Source organism: Thalassophryne amazonica, chromosome 3 (genome assembly GCF_902500255.1).
Source record: "Thalassophryne amazonica chromosome 3, fThaAma1.1, whole genome shotgun sequence".
NCBI lineage: Eukaryota > Metazoa > Chordata > Actinopteri > Batrachoidiformes > Batrachoididae > Thalassophryne > Thalassophryne amazonica.
The window spans coordinates 32,239,402-32,252,997 of record NC_047105.1 but is presented as its reverse complement, the minus strand read 5'-3'; the positions used below and the strand labels follow the sequence as shown (position 1 = coordinate 32,252,997).

The window sequence follows — 13,596 nt, the reverse complement described above, 5'->3', positions numbered from 1 at the left end:
GCTTCCCTCTGCCAAGGCCGGGTCACTGAGTTCAAATCATCATGATTATGTTCACATTACGGGCTGAAGTGACCTGAATCAGCTTTTTTTTTTTTGCCAGATCTGACCTCAGTCGCCTCTTTCACACAACAGAGAGCACTCAGAACATATCTCAGCATTACTGCCTGTGAGAAACGCAGCTGGACCACACATTAAACAGACTTATTGAGCACACAACGTGAACGTGTGTATTGATGATGTTGCTATCATGGAACTGGTGCAAAACTGCATGAACGCAAACATCAGAGAACGAACAAGATGAGCAAGTTACACCAGAGACAATGAGACCTTCTGTCAGCACGGCTGAGTCTGAAATCATCACGCATATAGCTTTTTTTTTCTTTTTGCATTACATCGTGCCTCGTGCATGCTTGACCCAGGCTCCGCCCCCTCACCTGTTTGAGTTTTACTGTTGAATGAGTACTGCCATCAGGTGAGTACCGCCTGACATGGACCACCTCCTGCTGCGTGTGTGAAAGGGTCTCTCACACACTCTCTCTCACACACACACACACACCCACACACACACCACACACACACACACACACACACACACACACACACAAAATCTAATCAGCAACGTTCAGCTCATTGAGACTAAGTGTTTCATCTCCTTCCCTCAGGTTGGCACATTTTATTCGGCGTTCTAATGAGGCCCCCCTCTGGACGACGCCCATCACCTGCCCTGCCCACCGTGTTGCGATACACCGAGAGGCAGCAGCAGCAGTCAGCACAACAAAAGCGCTGCAGACAGCTGATGAAGTGAAGTCACCGTTTTAGGTCACGGCCTGAAAGACAGCAACAAGAATAGGCTCCATTCTAACCGTATGTGCCTGCAGAAAGCGACAGAGTGAGAGAGTGAGGGGGTGAGAGAATGAAGGAGTGAGAGAAAGTGCGCGCCAGAGAGAGGATCTATTGTATGCAGCACTGAAACGCTATGAACAGAACGCTGTTTGTCTCGTCTGCTCTATGTTTTAATTGTCTGGTTTATTTGGAGATTTGCCAAGAATCTCTTCATGAATCATGGTCCACCTGCAAACCTGTCAGAAAGTGTCATTAGTCCAACGAAGGGGGAAAATCAATCCACCCCTGAGTCCATAAATATTTGGACACAGGTGACAGTGTTCCTATTTTAGCTTTCTGTGCTCAATTTCAAACCAGACAAGTAAGACTTTAAACTGCGGACCGTCAGCTTTAATTTGTGGGTAATTATCTAAATAAAGGTAACGGTGTGTGGATGAAAAGACCTTTTTTTTTTTTTTAACCACCAGTGTTTTTAAGAGACCAAAACTATTAAGGCAATTGGCTGGCCAGAGCTGATTTCAGATGTTAAAGTCGTAGAAAATGACTTGGTTTTTGGCAAACAGAGGTTTTTGTTGCAGGATATTCACAATTCATTTAAAATGCTAAATAGGAAAACTGTCGCTGCATAAGTATTTGGAATTACTGAATAAAGTGAAAAAAATTGCATCTGTCACTTGTGCCAAAACAGATTTTTGATTGTGGAAGTTCACAATGTTTTCTATGAAGGAGTATTAAGGCTGTTACAGGTAAGGTACATGAATGAATGAATGAATAAAACAAAAATGATTAAAACGATAAAAAAAAGGCTGTGTGTGTGAGTGGGGGGGGGGTATTACTTTGTTGGTTTATTTCTCACAAATTTATGACTTCAGAAAATGTCCACTTTTAAACTCACAAAGCGTTTTTTCTCAGAATATTATCCTCCCCACAGCTTGATGGTTTTCCTGCAATGGTTCTAATATGCCATCATAGTTTTCTACACACTGGGGTGGAGCCTTCTGCAATTCAGTCACTCAATCATCTTCAACCACTTACTCCAATTAAGGGTCACAGTGTGTGAACACATTCACACACCTAAGAATAATTTAAAGTTTCCAGTCCACCTGCATGTCTTTGCATGTGAGAGGAAGCCGGAGCACCTGGAGTGAACCCAGAAAGTCACAGGGAGAACATGCAAATTCCACACAGAAAGGCCACAGCTGGAAATCGATCCTATGACCTTCTTGCTGTAAGACAACAGTGCTAACCACTAAAGGTGCTATGACACTTGCATGACTTTGATCCGTACACTTGTACGCACATTGTCATTTTCTGTCCAAGTTAGCTGTTGGAAATGCCTCTAATCGCTTCCAGAATCACAGAGGAGTGCTCCAGCTGCTGCTTTTCTTGCGTGCAGGCTGAACAAAAAATGAGAAAGTATTTGGCGCCGTCTAAAAAGGTAATTATTTGTCCTGTTTACATTGTCATGGCTTGGTACAACAGTTGCATGTTCTTTCCTTCTTGTGTGCAGCTGTAAAAGTATATTTGTGATAGATTTAAAATCTTGTCATAATCGTTCAGATGAGCTGCGCTCTGATGTAGTGCACTGACACTACGGTTGGGTATCGAGAACCGGTTCTTTTCGGGCATCGTTAAGAAATGATTTGATCTGACATCAATAGCCTTTTTGCTTAACAATTCCCTTATCAGTCCTTCAGAGCCACCATTGATTTTGGGGGTGTTTGTTGGGAAAATAATCGTGTCTCTACGTTGATGACAGACCCTGCAGGGGTTCTGTAATCAAGCGTTTCTGCAGCGCAACTCTTCTTTGAAGCTTGAATTGATCCGATCTGCTGTCTCGTTGGTTCTTTGTTTTATTTTGCTTTATCTTAATTTTTCCCTGCCAAAACCCCAAAGAGCATATGTCTGTGAGTAATATTTACCTTTATGTTAAACCGACCTGTTAATGTCTTCTGAAACAGTTGATAGATGTATTTTATAACTCAAAAGCGGAACCGATTCTAATGTGTTAGAATGTCTATGGCGTTTTCAATGTTAAAGTTAGCATTAAGCTGTTCGCATCTCAGTACGTTTGTGTGCATTTGTTTTCTGTATAATAATGGATCAGCGTTTGTTGTAAAAGAATCAAATGTATTACAAATTGTAACATTTTTTAAATTAATTTTTGTTTCTATATTAATAATAAAATAATAATAATAATAACAATAGCAACAACAACAATAATAGAAATAATACCTAATAATGCTACAATACAATTTTAGAGAAAAAGACAAAAAGGACCTGATTAAAAACACAACAAATCAAATCAATTTTATTTATATAGCGCCAAATCACAACAAACAGTTGCCCCAAGGCGCTCTACATTGTAAGGCAAAGCCATACAATAATTACAGAAAAACCCCAACGGTCAAAACAACCCCCTATAAGCAAGCACTTGGCGACAGTGGGAAGGAAAAACTCCCTTTTAACAGGAAGAAAGCTCCAGCAGAACCAGGCTCAGGGAGGGGCAGTCTTCTGCTGGGACTGGTTGGGGCTGAGGGAGAGAACCAGGAAAAAGACATGCTGTGGAGGGGAGCAGAGATCAATCACTAATGATTAAATGCAGAGTGGTGCATACAGAGCAAAAAGAGGTGAATAAAAAGAAACACTAGGTGCATCATGGGAACCCCCCAGCAGTCTAAGTCTATAGCAGCATAACTAAGGGATGGTTCAGGGTCACCTGATCCAGCCCTAACTATAAGCTTTAGCAAAAAGGAAAGTTTTAAGCCTAATCTTAAAAGTAGAGAGGGTGTCTGTCTCCCTGATCCGAATTGGGAGCTAGTTTCACAGGAGAGGAGCCTGAAAGCTGAAGGCTCTGCCTCCCATTCTACTCTTAAAAACCCTAGGAACTACAAGTAAGCCTGCAGTCTGAGAGCGAAGCGCTCTATTGGGGTGATATGGTACTATGAGGTCCCTAAGATAAGATGGGACCTGATTATTCAAAACCTTATAAGTAAGAAGAAGAATTAACAGGAAGCCAATGAAGAGAGGCCAATATGGGTGAGATATGCTCTCCCCTTCTAGTCAGTGTCAGTACTCTAGCTGCAGCATTTTGAATTAACTGAAGGCTTTTCAGGGAACTTTTAGGACAACCTGATAATAATGAATTACAATAGTCCAGCCTAGAAGAAATAAATGCATGAATTAGTTTTTCAGCATCACTCTGAGACAAGACCTTTCTAATTTTAGAGATATTGCGCAAATGCAAAAAAGCAGGTCCTACATATTTGTTTAATATGCGCATTGAATGACATATCCTGATCAAAAATAACTCCAAGATTTGTTCTCACAGTATTACTTGAGGTCAGGGTAATGCCATCCAGAGTAAGGATCTGGTTAGACACCATATTTCTAAGATTTGTGGGGCCAAGTACAATAACTTCAGTTTTATCTGAGTTTAAAAGCAGGAAATTAGAGGTCATCCATGTCTTATGTCTGTAAGACAATCCTGCGTTTAGCTAATTGGTGTGTGTCCTCTGGCTTCATGGATAGATTAAAGCTGGGGTATCATCTGCGTAACAATGAAAATTTAAGCATGCTGTCTAATAATACTGCCTAAGGGAAGCATGTATAAAGTGAATAAAATTGGTCCTAGCACAGAACTTTGTGGAACTCCATAATTAACCTTAGTCTGTGAAGAAGATTCCCCATTTACATGAACAATTGTAATCTATTAGATAAATATGATTCAAACCACCGCAGCGCAGTGCTTTTAATACCTATGGCATGCTCTAATCTCTGTAATAAAATTTTATGGTCAACAGTATCAAAAGCAGCACTGAGGTCTAACAGAACAAGCATAGAGATGAGTCCACTGTCTGAGGCCATAAGAAGATCATTTGTAACCTTCACTATGCTGTTTCTGTACTATGATGAATTCTAAAACCTGACTGAAACTCTTCAAATAGACCATTCTCTGCAGATGATCAGTTAGCTGTTTTACAACTACCCTTTCAAGAATTTTGAGAGGAAAGGAAGGTTGGAGATTGGCCTATAATTAGCTAAGATAGCTGGGTCAAGTAATGGCTTTTTAAGTAATAAAAAAAAGTAATTTTTAATTACTGCCACCTTAAAAGCCTGTGGTACATAGCCAACTAATAAAGATAGATTGATCATATTTAAGATCGAAGCATTAATTAATGGTAGGGCTTCCTTGAGCAGCCTGGTAGGAATGGGGTCTAATAGACATGTTGATGGTTTGGAGGAAGTAACTAATTAAAATAACTCAGACAGAACAATCGGAGAGAAAGAGTCTAACCAAATACCGGCATCACTGAAAGCAGCCAAAGAGAACGATATGTCTTTGGGATGGTTATGAGTAATTTTTTCTCTAATAGTTAAAATTTTATTAGCAAGAAAGTCATGAAGTCATTACTAGTTAAAGTTAAAGGAATACTCGGCTCAATAGAGCTCTGACTCTTTGTCAGCCTGGCTACAGTGCTGAAAAAGAAACCTGGGGTTGTTCTTATTTTCTTCAATTAGTGATGAGTAGTAAGATGTCCTAGCTTTACGGAGGGCTTTTTATAGAGCAACAGACTCTTGTTCCCGGCTAAGTGAAGATCTTCTAAATTAGTGAGACGCCATTTCCTCTCCAACTTACGGGTTATCTGCTTTAAGCTGTGAGTTTGTGAGTTATACCACGGAGTCAGGCACTCTGATTTAAGGCTCTCTTTTTCAGAGGAGCTACAGCATCCAAAGTTATCCTCAATGAGGATATAAAACTATTGACGAGATAATCTATCTCACTCACAGAGTTTAGGTAGCTACTCTGCCCTGTGTTGGTATATGGCATTGGAGAACATAAGAAGGAATCATATCCTTAAACCTAGTTACAGCGCTTTCTGAAAGACTTCTACTGTAATGAAACTTATTCCCCACTGCTGGGTAGTCCATCAGAGTAAATATAAATGTTATTAAGAAATGATCAGACAGAAGGGGGTTTTCAGGAATACTGTTAAGTCTTCAATTTCCATACCATAAGTCAGAACAAGATCTAAGGTATGATTAAAGTGGTGGGTGGACTCATTTACATTTTGCGCAAAGCCAATCGAGTCTAACAATAGATTAAATGCAGTGTTGAGACTGTCATTCTCAGCATCTGTGTGGATGTTAAAATCGCCCACTATAATTATCTTATCTGAGCTAAGCACTAAGTCAGACAAAAGGTCTGAAAATTCACAGAGAAACTCACAGTAACGACCAGGTGGACATAGATAACAACAAATAAAACTGGTTTTTGGGACTTCCAATTTGGATGGACAAGACTAAGAGTCAAGCTTTCAAATGAATTAAAGCTCTGTCTGGGTTTTGGATTAATTAATAAGCTGGAATGGAAGATTGCTGCTAATCCTCGCCTCGGCCCGTGCTACGAGTGTTCTGGCAGTTAGTGTGACTCGGGGGTGTTGACTCATTTAACTAACATATTCATCCTGCTGTAACCAGGTTTCTGTAAGGCAGAATAAATCAATATGTTGATCAATATTATATCATTTACTAACAGGGACTTAGAAGAGAGAGACCTAATGTTTAATAGACCACATTTAACTGTTTTAGTCTGTGGTGCAGTTGAAGGTGCTATATATTTTTCTTTTTAAATTTTTATGCTTAAATATATTGTTTGCTGGTTATTGGTGGTCTGGGAGCAGGCACCGTCTCTACGGGGATGGGGTAATGAGGGGATGGCAGGGGGAGAGAAGCTGCAGAGAGGTGTGTAAGACTACAACTCTGCTTCCTGGTCCCAACCCTGGATAGTCACGGTTTGGAGGATTTAAGAAAATTGGCCAGATTTCTAGAATGAGAGCTGCTCCAACCAAAGTGGGATGGATGCCGTCTCTCCTAACAAGACCAGGTTTTCCCCAGAAGGCTTTGCCAATTATCTATGAAGCTCACCTCAACAGAAAATATAAAACCAACTAACAATGAACATAAATAAATAATATAAAATAAATGTTTCCTGTGAACACCTAGTGACTCTTACACCTCCACTTCATCCCTGTTTTATTTAAGTTTAATTTGTTTCGGTCAAACATATTTTCAATGTGTTAATTCCTTCAGTGATTTCCTCCAGAACTATCTGCCAAGCTAGAAAACTGCTGCATCCTAGTAAGAGCAGAATACTACTGGAATGAATCTGAATAAGGAAAGTTGTTTTGTTTTTGTTTTTTCTCACTAAATGGATGCTGCATCTCACTGCAGTTTATTGTCTGGAATAGTCCCAGATTGCATTTCAGAGCTTCTAGAATTCAAACATTTTCGTGCGGGTGGTGTTGGGGGTAATTTTGGGTTACAGGGGGTTTTTTTTTGTTTTTCACCACTTTCATCTCTGAATATGTCAATCGTGAGTCACTTTTGTGTGGATTTAAACCACTAACTGGGACTCCCGTCTTGTTGCGAGAACGAAATGACAATCGTCCTCCGTATGTTCACACAGCCCCAAATGCTGCGCGGACTCTCTGGCCGTAGTCAAGTTAGAACGATAGTCCAGTCGGAATTAATAACTTCAAAGCGAAACGCCGTTTAAATCAAATGACACCTCTTTCCAAATGTTGTAAGGCAAACAAACTGCAATCGATCAAAACGTTTGCTTTTTTTTCCCTCCCAAAATGAGACGTACTAGCGCTGACGTGCAGCAGCTGGCTGACCTCAGCTCAGAGGTATGGAGAGATATTCATGCCAAAATGTCTGAAAAGGAATGCTTTGACAAAAACTACAGATTTTGTTTATTTTTATTTATGTCCAGAGATCAAGGATCCAGTGACCAATTCATATTTGTTTACTTTAAGACTCAATAAAATGTTGTTAACATAGAAAACTTGTAAAAGCCTACTTTAGTACACAAAAAAAATTCACAAGAGGTATCGATAGGGAATCGATAAGGAATCGGATCGATAAATGGCACTGATATTGATAAACTCTTATCAATACCCATCCCTAGCTGACAACCACTCACACAGTTCACGTCTTCTTTACTCGACTTGACGAGCTGCACATAGTGTTGGTGAGCAGATCGTGCATCGTTCACTACCACTTTACATTTGTTGCACAACATTTATACGTGAAAGATTTTCTGAACATTTCAAAATTCTCTTTGCACAATTGCATGCGCCGGCGCCCCTCTCATGTTCAGTCTACACCATGGAGCTGTATATAAGAACTAGAGAGCGCAGTATCGCTGAGCCATGTGCCGACAAGGAGGCGTGATCGCCATTTTAATTCCGGGCAAGTTAGTGATTTGCGTGCATAGAAGTTCAAGAAACAGGTGGAATATGCCGGAAAGCAGCGCATGTTGGCAAAGCCACAAACGGAGGAACAAGGAGAAAATATTTTCTTCCAAAAGTAAGTGGTTTTGGTTCTTCTTGTCACTTTGTCCGTGATATTTGGATGATAAACAGCTGTATGTTTCCTGCCGTACCTGTGTCGCCCGATGACTCGGATCATTAACTCTTCACTTATGTCTAGTTGATATTTTCCACTGCTAGACCAATGTCTAGTTAAAATACTTGTCGTTAGTGATTAAAATTATTTGACAAGACAGGATTTTTTTTTTTAAATTTGCACCTTAAAATAATGAGATTATAATGACCCGCGCTGTGCCGCTCACAGTCACACCCACACATAGAGATCTGCACCCACACCACTGACTTCATGAATGAAACTCGGTCAATAAAGGATAATTGTGTAAAAATAATATATAAATGTATTGTAATGGTTTTAGGAGCAGTACTGCGCTGAACAGCTGCAGCAGGATGCCTCAGCTCAGCAGCTTGAACATCGCAGATCCGTGTAACTTTCAACACTAATATTTGGGAATGTGTGTGTGTGTCCGAGTAAATTTAATACTTTCCTGACATAAAGTAATTTAATTTTACTGGCTCAATATCCAGGTCAAAATGGCATTTTTAACACGTATTTTGCGAGCATTTTTCTGAGTGTGTTCAATCATGAATCTCCATTGAAAATGCATCAACATCCATGTACTTCATCAATATTTTGCCCAGTTAGGAGGCGTCATGTTGCTATCCATGAAGGGACGTTTTCGTTTAGTGTGCAGCATTGGGAGTGCGCTCTCTAGTTCTTATATACCTCCATGGTCTACACCCATTAACGACAGGTTTACTCTCCTGCACAACACAGTGCGTGCATCAAAGTCGTGCAAGTGTCAGGGGCCTTAAGCCACTGTGCTGCCTGTCTTCTGTGCAAATGTTGCCATGGCTAAACAAAAGCTGAAAGGCCCACTGATCCATCAATCAAATCCTCTGCTTATGTACTACCAAATTAGAAATAAGGGCTTCAAAAGTTAAAGCTTTAAAAAATTTAAGGCTCCTAAAAAATGAATAAAAAAAAATAAAATACTAAGCTACATGTTATCTCGTGCCTGTGTTGGATTTATGTCTTGATCAAGACAAACAACCAGACAAACAGAGACGACAACATAACCTCCTCTAACTTCATTGGCAGAGGTAATAAATCGTATCATGAGGGATAAATCTGTTATAATGTAATTTATGATAAATAACCGTACCTGCCTTGTTTATGAATCCAAACACGCCGGCAGCAATCTCCGCTCCAAAGATTATCACAAGGCACACGAAGAACTGCAGCACACAAACCAGACTTTAATTGTTTCATTGCCGCCTGTGAGGCCTTTCTTTCAAAATAAGAGTTTACCGTTCCAGAAATAATTCCAACTGCATGTATCATTGTAATTATCAGAAAAAAGAGCAGCACCCACCGACACCAGAAGACACTGAGATTCACGCACGGCACCGAAGCAGCCGAAGAACCCGACCAGCATCATGAGTCCTCCTGCGCCGAGGAGGATGTAGACAGCTGCAGAAAGACAAAAGAAAGGAAACAGGAGGTGATTTATGGCATGATATAAACGTTAAACAAACAAAGCTACAACTCAGGGGTGCCTGGTCTGACAGGAAAGACTGCAGATCTTATATTCAGCTGAGGGTGGCAGCATCATCACAGTCCTTTGAAGCCTGTATTGGAGCAGAGTTCATATAAGACTTGTTCTGTCTGAACACCAACAGATTAACAGGAAAGGGCATTTGACTGGTCGTGCACACTGTACTTAAAAGATGGTACTTAATGTACACAGTTTTATACTGAAATACACCAAAAAATCAAGTATACTTGGGGTATACTGATAAGTGCACACAAATTCAAAGTATAGTTGGTTTAGACTGACAGCACGAGTATACATGCTTAACTGGCAGCTATTCTTATAGGAACGTGTAGCTATAAGAAGCAATGTCTTCAGGTAAACTCGTACAGCTGGACTTCACGACCTCAGGGTTAGAGAGGTTCACTTGTGACTAGAGGGTCTTTGGCTCAGATCCTGATCAAACTGGAAAATCACTAAAGCACTCATGCCACTTTATTAAGTACACCTTGCTATACCGGGTTGGACCCTCTTTTGTCTTTAGAACTGCCCTATTTTTTCATAGCATAGATTCAACAAGGTGTTGGAAGCATTCCTCAGAGCGTTGGTCCGTATTGACATGATAGCATCAAGCATTCAACCAGTCCACCCATTCTGCTCTGACCTCTGACATCAACAAGGTATTTTTTGTCCACAGAACTGGATATCTCCTCTTTTTGGACCATTCTCTGTAAACCCTGGAGATGGTTTGTGTGAAAATCCCAGTAGATCAGCAGTTTCTGAAATACTCAGACCAGCCCGTCTGGCACCAATAACCATCCCACGTTCAAAGTTACTTAAATCCCTTTTCTTCCCCATTCTGATCTCGGTTTCACCACTTTAGATGCCTAAACACACTGAGTTGCTGCCATGTGATTGGTTGATTAACCACTGGCGTTAACAAACAATTGAACAGGTGTACCTAATAACGGCCAGTAAGAGTATAACTAAATCAAATCAATAATTTATTTATAGCACCAAATCACAACAAACAGTTGCCCCAAGGCGCTTTATATTGTAAGGCAAGGCCATACAATAATTACGGAAAAACCCCAACGGTCAAAATGACCCCCTGTGAGCAAGCACTTGGGACAGTGGGAAGGAAAAACTCCCTTTTAACAGGAAGAAACCTCCAGCCAGACCAGGCTCAGGGAGGGGCAGTCTTCTGCTGGGACTGGGGGGCTGAGGGAGAGAACCAGGAAAAGACATGCTGTGGAGGGAGCAGAGATCAATCACTAATGATTAAATGCAGAGTGGTGCATACAGAGCAAAGAGAAAGAAACACTCAGTGCATCATGGGAACCCCCCAGCAGTCTAAGGCTGAGTCTCAATTCTACCCCTTCCCCCCGTTTTGCACGGGCACGAGAGACGGAGGGGTGTCTCAATTCTCTTTTTGGAGCGAGGCGGAGGGGTGGGCGGAGGGCTACAAACCCCTCCGTTTGGAGTGAATCTGGATGCACACTCCGTTTGGAGGGGTAGGAGGAGCTTACTGCTGTCTCCGAAAAAACAAACATGGCGCCGAAAGAGACGCATAAATGAAGCGGCTTTCATTACAAATTACGCTGTTTAGAAAGTTATAACTTGCCAAAAAACTTTACGGGCAATTGTCTATGACAGCAACATGTATGCATGTTGCGTATATTGTCGTTGTGAAGAATATTGTAACTTCACTCGTGCGCTGAGGTGTTATAATGCACATACACACGAACGCTACGATAAAACACTTTTATATCTCACAACGGAGAAAATCATGATAAAGGATAAGCACGTTAATTTGTATGTTCATAAATCTTTGCATAATATCAACCCCTGCTGTTGGATTTCAAGGTCTGTAACGTGTGTATTTTGTAAACAAACGGAGCCCTGAACACACGCGACTCCTAATAAGCTTTCAGGCAGAAAATGAGGAGAAGTTTCATCAGTGGGAATAAGTTGGAAAATATATACACACGTGTATGTGTAACACATAACCTGACGTCCTAATAGACTGATATTATTTGTCAAGGAAATTTCTAAAGCAAATAGGGCTGGATGCAAAAAATGGGAGAATTTGAAAAAGAAATATAAGGTTAACAGAACTAGATGCAGCCCATAACATACATACAGGTGCTGATCATATAATTAGAATATCATGAAAAAGTTGATTTATTTCAGTCATTCTATTCAAAAAGTGAAACTTGTATAATGTATACATTCATTGCACACAGACTGGTGGATTTTGTGTTTATTTATTTTAAATAAATAAACAGCTTTCCTGTTTTATCATTAGTATTTTATAATTGTGTGTCTTTATTATTTTTATTATTTTACTTCTTTTACTTATTTATGTTTTAAATTTTTTTTTATTGTGTTTTAATCTTATTTCATTTTATTCTGCTTTTAAATGATGTTTGTGGAGCGCCTTGAGGCGATTAGTCATGATTTGGCGCTATATAAATTAATAAATGATTATCATAAATTATTTTAATTACTAATTCATTAATTACTAATCAATCAATTAATGATTAATCAAAGAATATTAATTATTATTATTGATGAATTACGAGTAACATTAACATTAATAAATTACCAATCAATTAATTATTAAATATTCATTATTATTATTATAAATTACAAATTAATTAAATTAATTAACTGACATGATTGCAATGCGTCAAAGAAATCTGCAACTTCTTCTATTTCTTTGCATTTACGCAGAAAGGCGAGAAAATAAAAAGAGCAAACAGGCTACTGCAACAAGTTGCATTTCGGTTGCCATGTTAACAAAAGTGAAGACGGCAGTTTGACACCGGCAGTTTTTTTTTCTCCTAAGGCGGAGGGGTGTTTCAATTCATAGGGCTAGAGGCTTACCCCTTCACCTCACCCCTTGTTTTAAAGGGGTAGGGGTAGGGCCAAGGGGAAGGGGTACAAAAGAGAATTGAGATTGGGGGTAAGTCTATAGCAGCATAACTAAGGGATGGTTCAGGGTCACCTGATCCAACCCTAACTATAAGCTTTAGCAAAAAGTAAAGTTTTAAGCCTAATCTTAAAAGTAGAGAGGGTGTCTGTCTCCCTGATCTGAATTGGGAGCTGGTTCCACAGGAGAGGAGCCTGAAAGCTGAAGGCTCTGCCTCCCATTCTACTCTTACAAACCCTAGGAACTACAAGTAAGCCTGCAGTCTGAGAGCGAAGCGCTCTATTGGGGTGATATGGTACTATGAGGTCCCTAAGATAAGATGGGACCTGATTATTCAAAACCTTAAAAGTAAGAAGAAGAATTTTAAATTCTATTCTGGAATTAACAGGGAGCCAATGAAAAGAGGCCAATATGGGTGAGATATGCTCTCTCCTTCGAGTCCCCGTCAGTACTCTAGCTGCAGCATTTGAATTAACTGAAGGCTTTTCAGGGAACTTTTAGGACAACCTGATAATAATGAATTACAATAGTCCAGCCTAGAAGAAATAAATGCATGAATTAGCTTTTCAGCATCACTCTGAGACAAGACCTTTCTAATTTTAGAGATATTGCGCAAATGCAAAAAAGCAGTCCTACATATTTTCTTAATATGCGCATTGAAGGACATATCCTGATCAAAAATGACGCCAGGATTTCTCACAGTATTACGGGAGGTCAGGGTAATGCCATCCCGAGTAAGGATCTGGTTAGACACCATGTTTCTAAGATTTGTGGGGCCAAGTACAATACTTCAGTTTATCTGAATTTAAAAGCAGGAATTAGAGGTCATCCATGTCTTATGTCTAAAAGACATTCCTGCAGTTTAACTAATTGGTGTGTGTCCTCTGCT

General features: G+C 40.0%; 1 protein-coding gene across 1 annotated transcript in view; it reads right to left on the bottom strand.

Moving 5' to 3' along the window:
- The window catches only part of tspan2a (tetraspanin 2a), a 67,113-nt gene that overhangs the window by 17,361 nt on the left and 36,156 nt on the right, over positions 1-13,596 (bottom strand). Inside the window, exon 3 of the mRNA XM_034166006.1 lies at positions 9,614-9,711. Coding sequence (XP_034021897.1) covers positions 9,614-9,711 — 98 coding nt within the window. The remainder of the gene's footprint in view (positions 1-9,613; positions 9,712-13,596) is intronic.